Source organism: Gordionus sp. m RMFG-2023, chromosome 2 (assembly GCF_954871325.1).
Source record: "Gordionus sp. m RMFG-2023 chromosome 2, tfGorSpeb1-WG-v2, whole genome shotgun sequence".
NCBI lineage: Eukaryota > Metazoa > Nematomorpha > Gordioida > Chordodea > Parachordodidae > Gordionus > Gordionus sp. m RMFG-2023.
Window position 1 is genome coordinate 9751002 of NC_088776.1, and position 24388 is coordinate 9775389.

General features: G+C 25.7%; 2 protein-coding genes across 2 annotated transcripts in view; one reads left to right on the forward strand and one right to left on the reverse strand.

The window, feature by feature from the left end:
- Positions 1–17267, forward strand: part of LOC135923457 (uncharacterized) — a 30268-nt gene extending 13001 nt beyond the window's left edge. Inside the window, exons 4-6 of the mRNA XM_065458208.1 lie at positions 9353–9429; positions 16379–16574; positions 16770–17267. Coding sequence (XP_065314280.1) covers positions 9353–9429; positions 16379–16574; positions 16770–17197 — 701 coding nt within the window. The 3' untranslated portion in view covers positions 17198–17267. The remainder of the gene's footprint in view (positions 1–9352; positions 9430–16378; positions 16575–16769) is intronic.
- A 416-nt stretch (positions 17268–17683) lies between these two features.
- Positions 17684–23986, reverse strand: LOC135923165 (V-type proton ATPase subunit d-like). Its single transcript, XM_065457763.1, has 8 exons — positions 23818–23986; positions 23603–23774; positions 23382–23560; positions 23250–23329; positions 23131–23208; positions 19190–19366; positions 18652–18729; positions 17684–18182 (listed from the first exon to the last, which is right to left on the reverse strand). The coding sequence occupies exons 1-8, from the start codon at positions 23945–23947 to the stop codon at positions 18021–18023; spliced, it is 1056 nt and encodes a 351-aa protein (XP_065313835.1). The 5' UTR covers positions 23948–23986; the 3' UTR covers positions 17684–18020.
- Positions 23987–24388: the final 402 nt, after the last annotated feature.

Below are 24388 nucleotides of genomic sequence, written 5' to 3' on the forward strand. Positions count from 1 at the left end.
GCATACCTTATAACATAGTATATTGGTTCACCAAAGATATCAGGGTATATATATTTGTTTATTAAATTATTTTTTTTTGTTGATATTATTTAAATTTACGCATTTTGTAAATAAAATTGAGGATTTTTGCAAAAAATTTATTAATAGGAGCAACCCTCAACATGACTTCTATTTAATGATCCTCTTTGGTACGAATAAATTTATAATAAATTGCAACTATATTAGAATACGCGCCGAATTGACCCAGCGCTGAATTGACGCGTACTGAATTGACGCGTACTGAATTGACGCCGCGCCTAATTTTCAGCCCAGAATTGTCGTGAGCCTATTTTTCGCGCCAAATTGACGTGATACCACTGTACATACAAATATTGAAAATAAATCATAAATTTTATAATTTGAGGGAGGAGTATAAGCCATTAGATAACAAGTAAATATGCCAAAAACTTACGAATTATTAAAAAAAAATACCCCTCTTTATATTATTCATTAAAAAAAAGAGGATTTCTTAAAGATATACTTATAATATGAACATCATTATAATAATATGCACTTTTCCGATATAATAATAGAAATGACGAAAATTGATTGATTTTTGATGATTGAAAAATTTAGTTCAAGTGAATCATTGTGGTGCGGGTCTACATTTATTTTTTATAAATCGATAAATTCATTGATTGAAAAAAATTTCACATGCACGAGAAAATATAAATGTATTTGTGTATACGGATTAACTTTGATTAACTTCATCCTTTAATAATGTGTACGTATGACCAAAATTTAGGGTTCATCAAGGATAGGAAAAAGTTTTGGTAACGAACTGTACGTGTTTTACCTTAACCCCTAACCTAAACTAAAAAAAAAGGTATTGTGATATTATGTTAGCCCTTTTTAAAAAAAATATATAATATTAATCCTATTGGGGCAATGTGATTTCATAAGCTCTTTTATAAAAAAAAAATCCATATTAACTCTACACTGGGAATTCGTGTTTTCTTTTTAATCTAAAAAATTAAACCTTAAACAAATTTTCGCGAATCAGGATGTTAACATCAGTTTTGAATTAGGAGCAAGAACATTAAAGTTATTATTAAAGTAGACTATTTGAAAAATCGGTTTAAAATTTGTATATGTGAGCATCAATGTATTTTTTTCCGCCAATGTGTTATTTTTTCAACTTTAAAATCATTTTTTGATAAAATTTAAAATTTTGATTTTACCAGAAATGTATATTCTGTTATTGGAATACCTACCCTATAAATTTCAGACAATTTCGCTATGAACTTTTAAACTTAATATAAATTTATATTCGTTTTTCCATAGATTTTTTATATAAATTATAAATGACTTGAAGGTTAACGCCAAAATTATTTACAATTCATAAAATAGGTATTCTAAACATGCTGCAATACATTTCGCGTCATATCGTATTTTTAAATTTAAACATACTCGCTTAAAAAAATGATTTAAAGTTGTAAAAATAAGACATTGAACGCTAACATATATATTATTAATTAATATTTTTTTAAAATTTTTTTATTGTCAAATATTAATATGCTTAATGATTTTATAATTTAATTTAGAACCTCTTTAATTTTACTTTTCTTTTAAAATTGAAAATTTGATTCTTATGTTTTAATTTAATGTCCTAGAGCCCGGTAGAGAAAGGAGGAAGGTTTGTGTCAGGCTGGTAATCGGTAGTAAAATTCCTCACCGACCATTATGACAAGTCTTATATATTTTTCATTCCACACTACGATATTTGTTTCCCATGTCATAAATAGGGATTTATCCTCAAGCTTTTAATATACCCTTAGCATTACTACTTTATTCGCCACGTATAATTGTACAAAATAGGCGCAGCGACGTAGGGGGGCGTGTGGATTTATTTTCAGAATTGCATGCTTTCGTAAATACCATAAGCTAAAATAAAATCTTTTAGATTGAAAACATCTAAATAAAGATTTTAAACATAGTTTAATGATTTATTTATTTCATATGTATACAATTACAATGTATCACTATAAACAAATTTGAAAGAAAAGTAAGTGAAAGTTATAAATTTGTAAAGTAATGACTGTAATTCAGAATTTTCAGAAAATAAAATTTTCTTAAAAAAGTGAAAACCCAAAATTTTAAATTAAAATACAATATAGCCATAGGCCTGCTACAAGTGGGTTAGAGATTTCTAGTAAAATTTATGGAAAAAAACCACCAGTGATTCCCTCCTTTACCAATTAATAAAAAAATTTATTAATAAAAATGTAATAAATTAAAGTTACTTTTGATATGTTAAGATTTAAATTTATATTTAAACACTTTCATGTGACAAACATTTTAGAACCATTGAAGCATCTTATTAAAATATATTTATGGCTTAGATGTAAATAACAAAGTTTATTAGTTTTAAAATTATTTGAGATGGAATTACCTGCCCCAGGATAAAACTCGCCTTTCTCCCCACTCATTTTCTCTTGTGCAAATATGTTAATCGACTAATTTTATTTATTTTTTAACAAATAACCCTACCTATTTCGCTAAATTTATATAATTTTTGAATTGAAAAAAATAAATGATGTAAATATTAAACCCTTTCACAATCACAATATTATACGTTGGGCAATAAAATAAATAATTAATATAAAATTTTATTGGCTTAATTTTTTATTAAAAATATCGTTATAAGAAAATATCTATACATTTTATATAAAGTTTAATTATTGGCTTAAACCTTGACAAATATTCTATCCTTTCTCAAAATGTTAGAAAAAAAAACACATAAAATACAATTAATTTTTCACAACACTATTATATAATATAAAATTTTTTAATTGTATCACAGTTACAAGCTTTGTAGTGTATTTATTGTATGGTACTAATTAATAATAAGTATATTTATTTTAGTTTAATGTAATCTTTCTGATATGTTTTTTATAAAAGGGAATTTAGATTAGAGGCTTAACATTATTATATATAATATGGCATATTTAAAAAGTTACATAATTACATTTTAAAAACACACTATGTATCATATTAATCATCCATTTATTATTAGATGTAATATATAATATATTAAAGAAGCGATAGAGTCCCAATTTATGTGTTCAAAGTAAATGATCTTTATATTGTTGCTATAAAAAATCAAATGATTTGTATTTTATACACTAATAAAATCAAAAGATTTCAATATTGTATAATTGAATAAAACGAATCATAATATAATATATATAACTAATGCCAGGGTATTATAATTATTTATGAAAAAATCCATTTAAAAAAAATAAATATTAATTAATTAAGTTAAGTTCAGTATGATATAATAAAACCATATTTTCAATTATTGATTTTATACTATAAATAAATATTAGCAAGGTATACATTACATACACTATATATTAGATTTAATATATAATATATATGTTAATGATGTTTCCACCTTGTTTTGAAACTCTTTTACCTTCCCCCCCTCCTTTCCCACTTGTTGTCCCATATATTCAGTTATATATTTTTTTTAAACTTTTGTTCGCTTCTTTAACCCATTTCTAACTCTCATAATTTATATTATTTTATAGGTAAATGATGAACTTTCCCCTCTATTCCAAATAGCATATATTTTTAATTTTAAATTTGTTGAAATTTTCTATCCTGGAGTGGTAATTTTATAGGTTTCCTTTTACAAAAATCTTTAATAATTGAAAATTTTCTTGCAAAGCGGTAGACATTTACACTTTAATTTCGTAATTTATTTAATTTATAATAAATGACTATTTGACAAAAATTTATAAATTATTTGTAGTAATAGTAAATTAAAAATTGAAATGTTATCTGTATTTTTTTAAAAATAAACTGTTAAGGAACCTATATGGGTTTTAAATATAAATTTTTTTGAGAGAAACTTCAATTTTAAAAATTAAAGAAATAAAGAAATAATAGGGAATAACATCTGTTTTTAATTTTGAATAAGCAACTTGTATAATTGAATTGACTCATTTTGAGCTAATTATGAAAATGATCAAAACTAATTAGCATCATAATATAGATATTTTTATAATTAAATTTAATAGATTATATTATCTATACCTATAAAAAACGAATTGAATCGAATAATACTATTTTTTCGAATCGAATAATTCATTTCGTATTCACACGAATAATAAAATTATTATTCGATTCGATTTTTTTTATAATGTTTATATATAAACAGATATGATAGTTTTAAAATAAAACCTCTAAAGATTCTAGTAAAACTAAGCTAATTGTCATTAGAGAATCAAAATTTAGAGATAACAAGAGAAATAAAACCCAATGATTTCATAACCTTATCCTAACAAATATATATAATATTAATATTTAAAAAAAATTAATTAAATTATCATATATATAATAATTAAATGTTTTACTTCCTATTATGAAGATAAAAAAAAAATAAAAATAAAGTAAAATTAAATAAAATAAAAAAAATCCACTAGGAAAATTTAATAATTACTTTATATTTTTACTTACTATGCTAACGAAAAAAATAAAATATTTCCTAAAAATTACTAATATAAGCAAATATTATAATTTAAAATAGTAAGAATAATTTCGAATACGAATAATTTCAAATAAAATAAATAATTTTGAGTAAAACTTCGAATATTACGAATAATTCGAATCGAATAATAAAAATTTACTATTCGACGAATAATTTTTCTCGTTATTCATATTCATATTTGATTCGTTTCGAATAGAATTATGTTATTCTTACTCGTTAAATAAGAATCGAATCGAATAACGAATAATTTGTTCTAGGTTTAATCGAAAAATCGGATAATAAAATGGGTCATATTATATGAAATCTTGCATAATTTCACGGATTATATTCTCATTTCTAATCTCTCCTATTTTTCGTACTGAAATAGATGAAGAAAATTTTTTCTTCAATTTCTAAGATTTTTAATCTGTATTTCGATCGAAACGAAGTTTGAACACGCCATAATTATCAACTGACAAAATCATGTACACATTGTTGTCGCACCTCTCCCAAAGAGGGTGGTGATCTCCATTTTTACTGAATTCGTTCTTCGGATAAAAAAATAAAACTGACTATTCTAAAACTTTTAAAAAATATATATTGACGAACACATAATATTACATTAGAGATAGGTTGGTCTTGGCCAGGAAATTCCCATTTTTTTGTATGAGGTATGAATTATTAGAATATGAAAACGATATATATTGTAAATTTTATCTGCAAAAATATAGGATTTAGTTTTTTTTTACAAAAATTATTTTATTTTTAAGGGATAAGATAAAAAATTATCGATAAAATATTAATTCGATTATTTAGACTTTATTTATTTTAGATATCGGCCCGGTCTGGTTATTTTTTTAAAAAATTTTACCCGACTCGAGTTTTTGATATGGGTTATTTCTAAATATTATTCACCGTATTTTGTAAATGGTTTTAAAGGGAAGCCGGAAATATGATATGCGAATAGATGCTTAAATGATCCAGCACGCAATTTTTTAACTGCTTAATTCCTCATCCACCATTAGGCGCTAATTCGAGTTGAAGAATACAAAAATATGCAATATTTGGTATACTTCGCCGCGAATTCGCGCTAATTGTGTATGTAGGGTAATTGATATATAATTTAATTTATCCGAAAAAGATTTGACCAGGCCCTGGTTTATTTATCCCTTTTCTGGTTTTGGTTAATTGTTTTAAAAATTTTTTTTTTATACTCAACCGAGTTTTGAATGTCATTTTGCGGTTCAGGCTTATTTATTTTTTAGGTGTAACATTTGTATATATATATATATATATTTCTAGAAGAAAACAAAAACAATAAATGTAATATATAAAGTAAGAATAAATTAAATGAGACAGATCAGAGATCTACAGAGTGGCAGCCCGGAAAATTTGTGCAAAATATTATTTCCGGTTTGGGTAGGATAATCTGTGCGAAATTTATTTTTTCTTGAATAATGTAAATTTATGATTTTTTCTTTATAAAAAAATTATTACGGGCTGGATTAAAATAATTATGGGCCAGGCTAGTGCCAAAAACTCTTTTTAAGATCCTAACCGTGCCATGTTGATCTCTATTAGAATTTTCATTTTTAAAATAGTAAAATAAGCACAATACATCGTAGGGAGTAGGGATATGGAGGAATCTTTAAGATTTAGATAATTTAATAGTGAGTGTATTTTTTAAAAATTTCTGAAACACCTGTAGCCGAATTTGTAATAAGCATGTGTATAGCATACATGCTATCTAAGAATTTTGTATTCTGGGTCAAAATTAATTAATGTATAAAAATCTTCGTTAAAATTTTAAAATTGGTTCAAAATTTCAAAACAAAAATATCTGAAATTTTTAGAATTGTACAATTCAGCAAGTATTTAAATATTTAAATATTTAAAAAGCGTGTGCTAGCTGACTGTTCATGCTTATTCTAATGCAATAATAATCTATATTAAACTCTCCCATAAATTAAAACATAGGTCTATTTAAAACAAATACAAACCGAATAATGAATTATTTGAATTCATATATTTGAAACGAATCAAATAATTTACTAATTATACCGAGCAAAATTAAGTAGAGATTCTAGCATATTCGGAAAACTATGAATAGTTCATTATTCTATTAATAGTCGTTATTCAATAAGGCCTAATACTACATTATACTTTTAAATTGATGGTTTATAATAAAAAATTTCATAGAGTTTCAAAATTTTACACCAACCCTGCAAGCAAGTAACTAATATAGTATTAAAAAGTACATCTATATTAATAACTTTCTATTTATATAATGCAAATGCAATCATGTTAAGTTATTAAATAAATTACATTAATATTTTTATGAATTTTAGGTGAAATAAAGGAAAGGTGTAATATAAATAATATTTATTAAAAATTAATGAGTATATAATATTATATGTTAGCTACATTATAAATTTATAATATGCTTTGTGTTTTTTTTCCGGCAATGTGTTATTTTTTCAACTTTAAATCATATTTTGAGAGCATTTTTTTTATATTTAAAATCTGATTTTGCCGAAAATATATTTCAACCCACCCTATGAATTTTTGATAATTTTATCATAAATATTTGAACTTAATATAGTTTATAATAGTTTTTCCATAGATTTTTTTATATAAATTATAAAAGACTCAAAAGTTAACGGTATAATTATCTACAATTCATAAGATAGGTATTCTAAATATGCCGGAATACATTACTGATAAAATCAGATTTTTAAATTTACATAACGCGCTCAAAAAATGATTCAAAGTTGAAAAAATATCACATTGCCGGAAAAAACACAGTTCCGCCATCATTTTTTATTCCATCATAATGTTAAAAAATAAGAACTAATTAAAATATGTAAAAGGGACTATTATATACAAAAAAAATATGTAAAAAGGATTTTAAAAAAAGTTAGGTTAGCTCCTTACGAAGAAGGCTACCAATGAAACTGATGTAATTAGATTTATGAAAGGCAACGAAGAGTTTTTGCCTAAGGTAAAAACTTTCCCAGGGTTCATCAGCGATTTTACGAATAAGAGAACCGAGTTCCTTGAAGAAGGTTAATGCACGGCTACCAAATGTGGCTTATGCAGAGAAGATTGTAGGTATAAAAAATGTGTTCATTAGATATTTCCGAATATTAAATAATTTTGGATATATTGATGTCCAAGATGTTTGTGCTAAGATTTGTAGGGGCTAGGGGAACTATACAGAAATAATCTCAATCTCAAACTAGAAATTGACCTCTCTTTTTCAATAAATTTGGGTAGTGCCATCTGGACACTTTTTATCGATCTAAAAAGACCCCTAGGTTCTATGGAATTTTCTCAGGGGACGTTGAATAATGACATTACAATGATTGTGTCTAGAAATACGTTCTTTGCATAAACGGCAGTGCAAGCTATGTCGTCCCTTTGTCTCAAAAGGAACATTACACTCAGAGCAAAGATAAGGTTGGGTAATTGAGCAATTGAGGCGGATTCCAGTGGCATGAGTGAGTCATTTTTGGTGAGTTATAATTGAAGATTAACAGATAAGATAGCTTTGAGAAATTCATGCTCAGCATATAACAGTGACAAAAAGAGAGGACGATCTAAGGTTTGCTTGCTTGTAGAGTTTCGACCAGTAAGCAACAACCAAGATGTCCCATATTTTTTTTGTTTGCGAGTAGCAGTTAAAGAGGTATCACCAAGAATTCGAAATTTCTTAAGATCTAATGCCTGAGTGTACGATGTATCGTCCACAGGTTGTACTGTATATTAATAAAGTATACACCAAAAAAAAATCAAATTATGAAATTAAATATTTCCTACCTTTCTTAAAAGCTCTCTTATACATTGTTATATAATAGCAATCTTTGGCTTTAATGAACTCTCATTTTATTAAAAATTCTTACAAAAAATAAAAATGTTTAGTCTTTCACCGGGAAATATTGTCGATTTTGGAAAGAGAACCAAAATAAAAATCTGATAGAACTTCTTTATTATATTATCTCTAATTTAGTGTTTTAATCTATTCTTAAAAATCTTCTATTTTCAATGTTTGAAGTTTTTAACCCTCCCGCGAAACCCGACCACTTCCCAATATTCTTCTACTTTTAACGTCTCCAGTAACACTTTCTTTTTTTATATATTTTTTTAAAAAAACATTATTTTATATTGAATTTTGAAGAATAAAAAAAATACTCATAATGTAATTTTTTATAAAATTTTGGTTAAAATTCTAAATCGTTATTTGGTTAAATTTATACTTACTTTCCAGAAAGAAGATAAATTACTTAAAATATATATTTATAATATAATCCAAATTAAATTCATTTTTTAATAAAAATTATTTAATTATAATATATGGCTATTTATCATGGTATAATTATATTTATATTAAATAGTGATGTTAATTATCATCCAATTTTATAAATCAAAAAAAAAACTTGGGAAAAACCATTAATTATCACATCATACTAAATGATTTTTGACATAGATCTATTTAGCTTGGAAAATTATCCCTTACCACTTATTTCCACAATCCTATTCAATTGTAGCTTATTTATATTTAGAGTTAAAGTATTCTCCAAACAGTTTTACTTCTTTATTTAGTTCATTCTCTAGGGTATTTCTTTTAGAAGTATCATCATCATTTTCAATTTTCATAACTAATTAAACTAAACAAAGCGAAGAATAAAAATTGTCGTTAAGATATAATTATAGTAATATAGACTTTTTCATCTTCCTTTTTTATATTCTCTTTAAATGAAAATTCCGCAGTACACTATATTAATACACATAATAATTCTATCATTTTAAAAAATGAAATAATATTTACGATATGTATAGAAAAGTCAATATCCCTTACACTGGATAATACGGCGTCTTTGCTTATCTTCGTGGAGGTGACGGTCAAAGAGGAAGAAGTAACAAATAAACAAAATATAATTTATAATATATTAGAGACTAATATGATACAAAAACTAATTCAAAATATAATATTAAGGGGATGATACCTTAAACCTCCCCATCCCCTTAACCCATATATTCCAAAATATTTATATATTTGACATCAAATTACAATTATTCGTGTAACTTATGACTCATTGGTTTAAATTTTAAGAAAATATATCTGATAGAAATCTCTCAATTTTATATCATTTATTCAGGATGATTTTTAAATTTGGAAAGTCTGATTTGACCGGAAATATATTCCAGCATGTGTAGATTAGCTATTATAGTTGGGTAATGTCAAAATTTTGACTAAATCGACTCAATCTACAGGCGCGTGCAAGAGAAGACGTTAATACTTTGGCTTATTTAATTTACATTAGTATTAGTTTCTTCCCAATTTGACATGCTATATATTTAAGAATAACCCTCAAAGCCGAAGTGATACTTTTTGACTAAAAACTCAATTTGGCCAATTTTTTATAGTCGGCTAAAATTTGGCTTAAAAGTAAAAAAATATAGTAATTACTCAACTATGTAACTACCCTATGAATTTCTGACAACTTTCGCCTTGAACTTTTGTGTATTTTACAATTTATACAAAATATCTGTATAAAAATAAATATAAAATAATAGTAGTTCAAAAGGTTTCATGATAAAAATGTTTGAAAATTCACAGTGTACATTTTGAAATATATCTCCGGTAAAATTAGATTTTAACTTCCTCAGTATTAGAGATTTCGATTCCTTGTGGATTCCATATCTCTGATACGATATACATATTATGCTCAAATTGCCTCAAACAAATGCCGACCCATCGGAGGCATGGTTTTAATTTCGACCCGGCATTTTTATATATAAAACTGCGAATTTTAAAAATAATAATAAAATAAATGATTGCATGATTTTTACCCAATTGATTTGTTTAATATTAATTATATTATATTATCTTTAAAACAAAAATCGGCCATGCCCAGGTTTTGGCAATCTTATTAAAAAATTTTTTGTAAACCCAGCCCAACTTTAATTTTTCTAGTGGAGCCCGCAGATTTCTGATATAAATTAAGATCGTTTAATATATTCTACATTTCGAAATAACTTCTTTTTTTCTTTAACGTTTACGGTAGGAAACTGTTATATCACTATTTTTTATTATATTTTTAATCGGAAAGTGAAACAACAAAACTATAATATATATATTGATTTTACGAGAAGAACAATAAATAGTTGATTAAAAAAGAGAAAGATAAAAATCAAAAAGTTTTGTTCTGATTCATAGAAATGTATAACTTTAATATTTATTTATTTTTTGATAAGGAAGTATATACTTATATGTATATATATTTTTTGTTATAACACGATATAAGAGAATCAAAATTAACGACTTAAGGATAGTTTAATTTATTTTTTAAAAACCAAATTATTTGTTTCTATTTCAAATATACATTTTTGAGCCGATTTTTAAAAAAAATGGCTAACTGAATATTTTATCTAGAAAGAATATTACGCAAGACTCAAGATTTTGATTATAAATGACACAAAGGTTTGTTTAGGTTAGGCAATATTTTTCTATTTAAAATATTGAGTTTGTCATTTTAAAAAAATGGGCTTAAATCAAGTCATTTAACAACACATTTTAATAATTAAAGATTATACATATATATACTATTTTAAAAAAACGATACAAAATACAAAATTATATCTAAAAGTGGTGTAAGGTTGGGAGAGGCAGCACAATTAGTCCCTAATTTTAATTTTTTACTTGTTTTAAGTAAAGAAATTTTGGCCTCCAATGTGTGGATTTGTTAGTTTTTTTTAAAAAAAGATTGTGTTAGGGGAGACAAAATGTCCAGTGGTGGACGTGGCAATTGGAGGGATTAAAAACCTGATTCCTGTTCTAATAATTTTCAAAAAGTTGGCCAGATTCCAATTTTAAACTGTTACTAAACAATGATTTTTTTTCCACCGTTTACGACTAAAAAAATATAACCCTTTCCATTCCAAGCTTCGGAACATTACGAAACGTGTTCCTTACAATTTTTATATATTTAATTTCTAATTTTATTATAAAAATTTATATTCTTTTTAGTCTATATAAAATAATATATCTTTTTTTATTACATTCCTTAATATATTCTCTATTAATTTTTATTTTTACAGCGGTCTCTATTATAAATTTGTGTGGCAAAATAAACACGTTTCGAACTCTAATTTGGTAACAGAATTGTTTGTCAGTTGAAATTTAGAATTTTATTTTGTTTTATTAAATTTGATTTTAAAAAAGTTTTTACAATTTGAATCAAATCACATAGCATTATTTTTTTAGAGAAAACTGTTATATCGGCGAACGCTTGATTTTGGTAAGGATTTTGTTTTATAAGTATAGGGCGAAGGATTAGCTTCGAAATAAAAAAATATTGTATATATATATATATATCAATGATGTATAAAGAGTCCATACATAGAGGAGCAGGGCTAACCGAACCGCAAAACCGGAACGAACCATTGTAATTATATGAACCATAACCGAACCGTTATAAAGAAAATACAAAAAGAGCGAAGCGAACTGTTATAAATAGTTTAAACCGGTTCATAACGGTTTTTAAAAATAATTAATTTTTAATTATTAACCTAAATTTGAAATTTTAATTTTCCTTGGCAGAAATTTATATTCGTAATTTCTTTTCAAATTAAAATTTTTTTTAAAATTAAATCGCCATTATCTTCATATCAAATAGAGAGTTAGGCAAATTACTAGTTAATTAGATAAGAAATAATCTTCATGGTTAAATTAAATAAGTAATTATAAAATTATAAATTAAAAATATTTTTCTCTAAGATTAATATATTAAATATTTTATAGATAATTTTTTTAAAAAAATAAATTTTTTTAAACCGAATCAAACCGACATGAATTTCTTCAAAAAAAACCGAAATAGGACAAAACATTTATAAAATTTTATATTAAAAACCGAAACGAGCCGAACCACTAAATAGGAGTCGGCTATAGCGCCATTTTGTAGTTTGCCCTCCGACGAATTGTCTTTATTCATTATTATATGAATGCACATTAATGTCATTTAATAGACGTGCAATTTATAAAATGGCGCTACAGCTGGCTCCTATGTATGAACCCTATATGGCCATGTTATACATGATTAATATATATATGGGGTTTTAAATATTGTTTTTAGCATATGACTATTTACCGACATCTTGGATTTTGTAACAATAGCCCATCCTTTAGTTTATATGGATGGAAAAAGATAAATGTTGAACTAAAAAAATAATTTTTTAAACACATATTTATAAATACAAATATACGTGAAAAAGGTATTAATAAAAATATGAAAAATAACCTCTATCTTTTGTTCTTGTAAAATGGAAAAATCAATACTCTTTTTAACGTTTACTTTGATGAAAGGATTTTGAAAATAAAGCAAATGATATATATATAAATGTTCGCAAGGGAAGTGGAATTTTAAATTTTTTTAAAAAAAATTTAAATTTCTAAAAAGAAATGTTACTCAAAATTGAAGGAAATATAAAGGAGATCTTTAACAGAAGGGAAAAAAAACTTGTTTTAGGAGAAAGGGTGAAGGGTTACGACCCTCTGAATTAAAAATTTTCCTTGGATTCGCTGAGGAAATTATTATATTTTGTAAAAAAACTCATATTTCGTCATAAATATCAAATTTTCGAAATTGATTGATCTCTTATACGCAGGGATTCCAAGCAAGAGCTATTAACCCGAGATCATTATTATTTATAGAGCCGAAACCGTACCTGAAGTAGTAGAAATCTCTAAAAAAGATTCTTGAACCGGGCTGAACCTTTTGACATTATAACGACAGTGGCACCTGCTCAATTCTTAATATAATTTATTTTTCTTTCTCCTTAGAAACATCATTTTTTGAGAGAATAATGAAAATACTTAAATTGCATGCGGTAAAGTTTTCCGGAGAAAACACATCAATAAAATACAAGACTCGATTAATAATATATTTCTTTTTCCTTTTTTTTTGCTCGATTGAATATAACAATTGTAAAATGAATTTATAAAATAATAAAAGGTTTATAAAATTAGAAGGTGGGAAATATTATCTATTCATTCATATTTTAAACAGAATAGAATTGAATTATTTTCATCATTAAAGTATCAAACAAGAGTTATTGCTGAATATTAAAATAGAAAAACAATTATTTTGAAGTGGAAATATCTTTCCTAAATACTTTTACAAAAAAAATCGGACCGCGCGGCAAAATAGCCGAGTCTAGATCTAAAAATATTAGCTACCAGCGGGCGAGCTTTGGCCAATAAATTTTGGATATAGGTCCCTAGTAAAGGGAATAACGGAATGGGGATAAAATTTTGAAAAATATGCTTCTCATTACATAATTCTAATAATGAGTATATACGAAACGGGTTGAACCGGATTTTAGAGAACAGACATGATTATTTTTTACAAACCGAACTATAACCATGAACCGTTAATTATCTGAATATCCGCATCCCTGCTTATATTCTAAAATGTAGGCTTCAATGAATGAGAGCTTAAAATATGCCTTTTCAAAGATATAATTTCCTATTTGTGTATTCACATCGTGAATCTTTTATTTAAATATTATATAAATTAAAAATTAATTTGATTTTATCGATATTTAAATTATTTTGGAATTAAAAGAAATGTAAAAAATTTATAAATATAATTTTTAATTAAAATAAATTATAAAAAAGCATGAATAATAAAAATATTCTTATTTATTGATTTATATTTTTAATGTTTAATTGCACTTTAAACGTGAATAATTTTACAATAAAATTGAAAAAAAAATTGTTGTTGGAAGGATATTATGAAAATGAACAATGGTGGAAATATAGAAAGTAATTGGTTTACGATTGATTTAATAAACCCCTTTTAAAATTTTTTCCAATAATTTATGAACAAAAATTAAATTGTTCCAAGGGTACCCTAGTTTCTCATTATAAAATTGCCATTTCCCACAAAAAAACTTAATAAATATATCTTTCTAGAATTAAAACCATTGAATGTCTGATAAACTTAAATGATTTTACATAAAATAAATATTTCGTAAGTTAACAGGTTTGAAGTGTAGCTGGCTAACCCCGGACTACGGAATGATCAATGACATATATATTACCTAGACTGACGATTCATTCATTAAAAGTGTACATCAAAGCTAATCAGCTGGAGATGCCATCTTGGTTACACTAATCATTATTAAAAATTTAAATCCGAGCCTAATTTATTCCTATATCTGATGCAAACTTTATTGAAGAATTACTGGATCATCGAGATAATAAGGAAGCAAGTTATCAATTTAATAGTAGTTTTTAACATGATAATAATTACTATATGTGTTACCAAAATGGCGGGCCCAGCTGATTTTCTTTAAACGATGCTTTAAAATGCATTTTAATGAATGAATAGTCAGTCTAGGTATTATATATGTCATTAAATGATTGATAATTTATCAAGTTTTCGGGCTAGTGTCGGTCTCAGACAAAAAATATAATTTCATTTTTTATGGTTAATCACTCAGCAATATTATGAAAATAATTTTAATTTAAAAGGCATGCGTAGAGTTTTGGGAAGCAATTCATGCAAAACTTAGCTTTGCTCTGCATAGGGCTAGTATCAAAAAAATTTTTTTTTTTTGAAATTTCAGTGACAATCAACGAGACAAAAACATATAAACAAAATAAAAAACTATATTTTTAATTAAAAAACATTTATTTTAAATTCAAAATTATTTTTATTTCAGAAAAAAATAAATAAAATAGCAAAATATATAAAAATAATAGCGTTATAAAATAAAAAAACATAACAAAATAGTAAATAAGTTTTAAAAAAATATATTTCTATTTAAAAAAAACCAGGCATTCTCATTAAAAAATATAGAATATAAATTGTTCCCAATTATAAATATAATATTTATAATAGCTCATTCATATATATTCGTTTATATAATTCCTTCAGTTTTCTTCATACCGCATCGCTAGGTAGGAGGTGCATAGGGGCTCAAGCCTCCTAAAAACTTTGGAGTCTCCTGAAAATATCTATTTTTTTTTAGATATAGTCTTTTTTTGAAAATTTTAGATAGGATTTACCTTATTTTTTGCTAATTTTAGAGAGAATTTTTATTCTTTTAGCTTATTTTGGATATAATTTTTAGATAATATTGGAAATTATACATAAATGAGCCCCTTCAAGCTGTAAGAACTAGTGATACCACTATAATGTAACTCATAATGATAAAAGATCTAAATTTCAATGGATAATTTTGTTTTACATTAGTGTTGAAAGATGTTTTTTCGACATTCAAATTTGTTTCAACATCATCGCATACCAGTGTTGTTAAACAGCCTGATTTGGGTCGATCGCATACATATAAATGATAATAATCTTCAGAAAATCCAACGAATATTTAGATGTAATAAACTACATCTATATATAGATAAAATTTTCGGAACGTTCTCAATGGGAACATTTTTTTCCGCACGTTCCCAGGTGGAAAATATTTAATTTGCTGGAACGACAATGGTAAAGGAAAGTGAATGTTTTTGTTCCGGGTTTCTGATTATGGAGTTTTGCGCGGTCTGTTTAAGAATCAAACATATTTTATTTAAGCATCATAGATAAATTGTCACAAGGGTTTACCTCCATTTAATATGAAAACTGATTCTTAAAAAAAAATAAAAAATTCCCAGAGAATAGGAATTTAAAAGGCGGACCGATAGAATATCTTTTTAAAATCTGTACGCGTACAAATAAATTATATACGAGTTTTAAATTTTGCTTATGTTTATAAAATTATATCCAAATGCAAAAGTGACTAAATTTTTTTTTTCTCTCTCTATGCTACTGATTTTTAAAAATTTTTACCAATTATAATCTATAGGTGTTTGAGGACTATTACAATTTCGAAAATGAAGGAGCACATGGATTCTTGATAGTTTATTCGATAAGTGATAGAGATTCGTTCGATAAAGCAATAAATATAATGATCAGCTTAAAAAAAATCCATTACCCAAAAGCAAAAATTTTGGTGGGCAATAAAAGCGATCTCGTCAGGGCCAGGGAAATATCAACTGAAGGTTAGAAAATATTTTTTTTCCCCTTTCATACATTTTAAATCCTAATATTGCATATATTAATTTTTTCAACTAAGACAATATCTCATTTTCTTTGATGAGTTTGTAGCGTTATAATATAATAAAAATATCATTTTTAAAAAATCTCAAAAGGTGTGAAATTACAATTACATTATATAAATGTTTTTTTTTAAATAGAAGCCACAAACGCCGCTAGGAGTTACGGTTGCAAATTTATAGAAACCTCAGCAGGGTTAAATTTAAACTTAGACAACTTATTAGTAGGAATTCTAACGCAAATACGAATTAAAAATAGCTTACCGCACAACCCAGATGATAGGAACAAGGATTGCAATTCGAGAATATCGGACGTTGTGATGGAAGACATAATGGGCTCCATCAAATCGAATGGACAGAAAAAGATGAAAAAAAAGGTAAAAACTACTGTCAAAGCGATTGAAATCCCCCCGGCACCCAAATTCGAGATGAAAGAAGATGCTTACGCCAAGGGGCGATTGTTCGGAAGCAGAAGGGCTAAAAAATTATTGAACAAATTTTTCAAGGCTGATAAAAGAGTAACGATAGGTAAGCAAGTGTCGAAATCTTGCGTGAATCTGTATTCTTAAAACTTATATTTTTTTTGGAAAATAGATTTTTATTTCTTTGAAGGGCGAGATTAAACTCGAAGTTTGAAAATATCGGGATATTTCAAATGTAACGTAGTTCACAAATTTGTATATATTTTCTAATTCCAAATATGTAGTTTGATAAATTTAGTAAATGGAAATATTGTATATATTAGGCATTGTTATAAATATTCCTTTATAATTGGTTATACTCTATATTGTATAATAAACTTTTTAAATACATCTTATATATTGAAACAAATGATTTTTTTTTCTGATTGATTACTTTTCTCCTTCTAATCATTTTACAACTTAAAAATAAATAAATACGTAGACTGCTTTCAAGATATATAATTCCGATCTCTTCTAATTTGCGAGAAATATATTGATTAGGGTAACTTTATTGACAAATACATTTATTTATAAGAATCTCTTTCATAATATATACATATATTTTTTAAACAAAAAAAAACTGTAGTCAACATGATGTAATTATTTTCATACATATAAATAACGTAAGAATCTTTTAAACTCGGGTTTAAAGAATATAAATTAGTTGAATTTCGGAATGGCGCTTTGTGAGATTATAAATAAAAACATGTAAAATAATTTAGGGAAGTAATATAAATATTGGATAGTTTGTAAGTAATTTTGAATAAATATTTTTTAAAAAAATTCGAAGTTAAATAAGATCATAAAAATGTAAATGTATCATACAACATAATTATATTACCATAATTATATTATAACGCGATTGTTAAATAAAACAAAGAAAGCTATCCCGATAAACATTAAAAATTATTTTAAAATTGATAGATTTTATTTATCTGATCGGAATGTAGGCATCTATTTTGGTCCTATTCTTTTGGGCAATGCATTCTGCGATCCATACAATATTTCGGGTTTCTTGTTCCCTCAATTTGACGTAGGCATAAAAAATGCCGAAATGAAATTGCTTCATGAAAGAAAGGATATTCATGTGTACCTAAAAAAATCGTGTGATAAATATCGAAATTTTTTTTTACTGAAAATTCTGCAAAAAATATGTTTTATAAAAATTATTTTTCCTCAAAATTACGAAAATTTTAGGGCGTTAGATTAAATCTTGACGTGCTGTCAAAAAGAGGTGATAAGACGAGAATTAATTTTTTTTTCTCTTGAGGCTGAACAATTTTTTCGGCGCAACTGGAGTTAACCGTTATGGAGACGGCTCAAAATAAATAGATTTACAAACGCTTCTTACCATTTATAATTCGCGTGTCATTTATTCTAAAAGCGTGCCTATTTAAGCAGTACGTCGCCAATATTATGCAACTCGAATGCTTTATTATAATGAACAACTTGTCAATCATCAAATATCATATATAACAGATAAAATTCATATAAAAACAAAATTATCAAATGGGAAAAAAATAAATAACAAATCTCATTTCAATCTTTAAATAATGATTAACCTCGTGCTCGAAGAATTTATCCTCCAAAGTTTTATCGCCCGGATTGGAACCTGTTCCATCGAACAACGGCTTGTAAGCCTGTTATGAAATATAAAAATATATTATGGAATTTAATTTTTTAAAAAAATCCACATTTCTCCTAGAAGCCAAAACCTTTTATATAAATAAGTTTTTTTTTTTAAAAATCCTGAAAAATTTAAATTATATAATTATTTATAAAAATTATGAATTTATTAATCTAAAAAAATGTTCTTTAATTCATTATTAGGGGAAAGAAGTCATAGGAGTGTGGGGGACGCCATTTTTATTTGTTTAATACCTACATTGCTAAGGAGATTTCCAGCTTCTCCCTTTGTCTACAATGTGGTTAACAATAATGAAAAATAATTATTCACACAACTATTTAGCACAAATGTTTTTCGAACTGATATTTGATTTCTTGTTAATACCAAGTATTTACTGGTTTATCGGCCTACCGATACCCTGAGTATCGTGATGGCCCATTTAGCTATTAGTATAATCAATAAATATATATTACCCCATAATATTCGGCCACCGCCTGGACTTGTTCGTATTCGTCCGCCTTACCCAACAAACTTAACCCATCGGGATTGAGATTACCGCAACGGGGGTAAAGCTTGATGCGGTCATCTTTAGTCAATTCCGTTCCAAAAGAATTAATAGTGATTATGAAAGCCCTTCGGTCGGCTTCGAACTTTGAGCGCAAAAATTCGATTAAAATATATAGAAGGAAATGAACAATTATGAACCAAGCACCGCCCCTTCATATATAATATCCCTCAACTCAAATGTTTAAGCACCCGAAGATTCGTCGAAATTTGAAATAGTATGACCCATTCGTACTCTTTGCGACGCCTGTCAACATTATATTATGATGAAAGATTTATAATATAAAACCAAATTAGAGGAAATAGTACACTATATAGCCTACCCCCCCCCCCCCCTACCAAGATTTAAGAGTTTGAGTAATATTGGCCTAAGTCAGAGGCCTGCCCAAAAATAGTATGATTTTAAATATCCGAGTAGGGCTTAAAAAATCCAAGTCGAGGGGCTGACTTATTTTTTTTATTAAAGTTATGTCAATTAATCGATAAAAGATCAATTTAAGGAATGTTCAACTGAAGGATATTTTCTTAATTGAATGAAACATATTTAAAATTAAATAAATATCTGGAAGTAGAATAGGATTAAAGGTTAGAAAGATTTGGGAGGATTAATTAAAGGGAGAGTATGGGTTAGGGTTATGATATATTAAAAAGTTTTTGATCAAAACTTAATCATTTTTATTTATAACTTGTCAAATCTGACAGAACATGTCATAATGTAATTAAAGTTGGAACATGTGAAGAGCGTTTTATTAGCAATTATACTTTAAATCATTTGCAAAATTATTAAAATAACGAAATTATAATAATTCTGGGCTATCGAAAATAAAATCCGGTTCGGGGAAATTTTTTTTTTGCCCGGGTTTGAAATAAAAATTTTAAAAAATCTGTAACCGGGTGCAGGGTTGCCAGATATTTTTCACTTGAAAATTTAGTTTTTCTTTTATAATAATTTAAGGAGGCTTTGTCTCCATACTCTCCAATTTGTGGGCTTTCGGTCCGCTTCTGCATGGCCAATGATTTACTAATAACAATTATGATGTTTTATTTTCCCAAGTTTATAAATATAGCATATTAATTATTATATTTATGGATGATTTTAAAAGAGGCAATAAATATTTTCTATCGGCACTGTGGAGATAGGCTGAATACTCTTTGCATGAATAGTAGGGATGTACCGATATTTTTATCAGATCAGATCGGGCCGATATTTCCCTCATTTAATATCGGTTATCGGCAAATATTATAAAATTTTCAGATCCGATACGATAAAAAATGGCGTTTTTAACAAAAATAAAATATTATAAAATTTTTAAAAAACGTTATATCTAAAAAACCATTTATTTTTATAAATAAAATCGAAATTCATTTTTATGTTTTTTTTAAATAATAATAATTAATTAATAAGCATTCTGCCATATTGTTATTTTTTTTGCGCATTCTGTTTATAAAAGTGTTTGATAATCTTTTCAGAATCTGTTTTTAGTGAAATTGATAGTCCCCATCGCCGCAGACTGGCCTCTGATAAATTGAAAATTTTGGTATTTCTAAAAAGAAATCTTCGATATATTAATTTTAAATATTAATTTAAATATTTATTTCAAATTTCATAGTTTTTTTATTACTTATTATGTAAATAACTTAGTGTTGTAAAAGTACGCGTTCATTTGAAAAAAATGATAACGACGTTCCTTTTATTTTTGAAGAACTTTGAACGTTAACTTTATGACGAACGCTTCCAATTTAAGGTTCGTTCAATTTTAAAAATACTTTTGATTTTTACTTATTTAAAAAATTTAATATTAATCCGAATTTTTTAAAAAAAAGTATTATTTATATTTATTTCAATCTTTTTTAACACGCCATTATTATAGTTTATTAATTTGAATATTATTGTTTGTATTTTAATTTAATAGATTAGCATAAGCATGGATATTATTATTTAATCCTCATCATCTGATTCTGAAAAACCAAAATCAGATGAATTAACCATGGCCAAATATGATAAATGTTTTACAGTAATATCCTATATTGAAGGAAATTCAATGCTTACCAAGTGTAAAATGTGCCCAAAAAGTATTATATCAGTGTCAAAATCTTCAAGTTCTAATTTAAAACGACATTTGATTGTAATATTAATTATTATTTTTATATAATATAACCAAGTAAAACCATTAAATTTGAAGAAAAATTGCATTTGGGATATTTGACCCCAACAATTATTTTAAAATTAAAAAAAATTAGTGGCCTCAAATATGGTCAACCATTAATAGACACAGTTTTAATGGGATTAATAAAAGGAATTAAACCTATTTAATTACATATATTTTTTGTTTTTAAAGATTTGAACATATATATATGAAAATCAATATGTTCTTTCTGCAATTATACATTCAGTATTCAAGCTTCAATAGCCATGGATAAAACTTCCACAAAACGAACCTATTAAAAATAAACTTAGCGTTATTGAAAAAAATGCTTTGAAAACCCTAGAAATGATAATGCAAGAACTGTTAATTTCGAGATATCCTTTTTTTGTCGAGAAAGTAGAGAATGGATTGGAGGAGTATAACTTATCTCAATTTTTTGAAGCAAATAACAAAACAATAAATGTTTTTAATAAATTCCCCACGTTAAAAGAGTTGTTTATAGTATAATACCTACCCTCATCTACCCTTGGGCGCGTTTTTAGTATAACTAATGTTTTAGCAATATATATATATATACGTTCTTATTCAAAAAATAAATAATTCAAATTCAACAAAATTTTTATGAGAGTATTTCCTTATAATGACGAAGTAAAAACTTTAAATTTCAAAAATGAATCAAAGATGTTTATAAAAAATATTATAGAATATATAGAAAAACGGTATGATATTATAGATAACATAGGGAAATATCTTAGCCCTATGACATTAGAAAAATGTCCAGCATTTGAACAATTTCAAAAAAATATTATTAATTATAAAATACCAAATATAGATAGATATTCTATTTAGAAGAATATTCACATTTATAATCATATTATTAAGATAAATTATCGAAAAACAATCCTTTCTAATAAAAACTCACCTATGATATAGAAAATATGCAATTTTATATTTTCTATACAGCATTCAAATGTATCATCAGAGAGAATATTGAGTCTAATGACTACTGCTTGGAGAAATGAACGTAATAGACTATATTTATCATCATTGGAAGCTGAACTTGGTTAATCAAAATTATAACTATTCATGCAAAGAGTTTTAGCCTATCTCCACAGTGCTCATGAAAAATCTTTTGCCTATTTTAAAATCATCCATAAAATATAATATATAATATTAAGCTATATTTACAAACATGGGAAAATAATACATCATAATTGTTTTCGTAAATCAATAATTTTACCTATATTTCAAAAGTATAAGGAGTACATGGCATTAAATATACCATTATATACAACTAATTAATTGCTATAATTTAAATTTATCTCTTTAAAATTGTCCCTCCTGAATTTATTCTTTAATAAAATTTTAGGCCTAGGCTGCATACCTTGATAGGGCCTTGGCCTGAAGGTCTAGGATATATATTAATAGTTTAAAGGGAGTTATTTAATTTAAATAAAATATTTAGTAATTCTAATTTAATCAGCAAAAAAACTAATATCAGTGTATCTTTGTAAAAAAACATTTAAAATAAGAAGGTTTTAAATCCATTCAAAGGTTCAGTTAACCTCTACTCTGTATTCCTGTTGAGTATAATTACCTACTCCCCTACCCCACATAAAAATTTCTAGCTATGTATATTATTAGAAAATTTTAAAATTTGATAAACTATAAATAGAGAATATTTGATTATTATTTTAATATACTGCTAATATTTCTGTCATAACTTCAGCTGTGGTTCCACCTAGCTTCTGACAGTATTTGTAAAAATCTTCAATATAGGCCTGTAATTTAATTATATAACCATTAAAGTACACTTATATACTTTGTATAAAGTGTTTCTAATAATTTCAATATTCATTTCATCTAAGTCTTGTTCAGAAATACAATCAGCAAAATAAGGAGCTGCCATATATTAAAAATGTAATTATTCAAAAAAAATTTTTAAATTATAAACCAAGAGGAGTATCAACAAGAACTGCATTGTATAACTCAGCCGGGGTACTGGCTATATGAATGGCTTCCATTTGTTCAAAATTTCCAAGAGGATGACATTTTGATATAAGCTCTGATATTGGTCGTTGATGCAAGGTTCCGGTTATTAATAAAATAATGTTATCAATCATATATGAATATCTAGAATTTATTTTTAGAATAATCTAAATAAAACTGAAAAACGTGATGTAATCTAAAAATGTTGATAATGGCTCTAGAGCTTGATTCCTCAAATATTGAAATTCTAATACTAATTTTTCCTTTAATTTTTCATCAATTGTTGAAACTGCAAGAGGACTTGGTTCATTAGCCAAAAAGTTGCCATAATCTGATGTTTGTAAATGAACCCTCATATCTAAATTTTTTTTAAAGGAGTTAAATTTAATATGTTATTAAACCATCAAGATTTTCACACTGAACTATATTCATATAATCAGTATTTTTCAATATTCCACTTTCCATTCCTCGTAGAATTCCTTCCAAATAACCATGATCTATATTGAAAAATACCTCTGAGCAACTAAACATTAGGTTATTCAAATGTTATACAGATAGAGAAAGGATAGATATTTGCTAGTCATATGGGAAAAATCTACCTTTAAATAATTATTTCTTGTATAATACGAATTAAATATATTTTTTAAAATATATATAGATATCATTTTTAAATGGTATTAAATTATATTTAATGATAGTAATTAATTTTTTTCAAACAATTTAAAAAAAGTTTTTATAGTTTATTTATGATAAATTATTTAAACGCATTATTTAAATATAATATAATATATCATATGCATTAATTTATTATATATGATTTAATTTTGCAATTTAATAACTCTTGATTTTAATAATTATTGGTTATATTTATACATCCTTACAAAGTTATAAATATAATATCTAAATAGCAAATATAAATAATTATATTATCATTAAGTTAGTCATAAATTTATTACAATAGACCTTAACTTC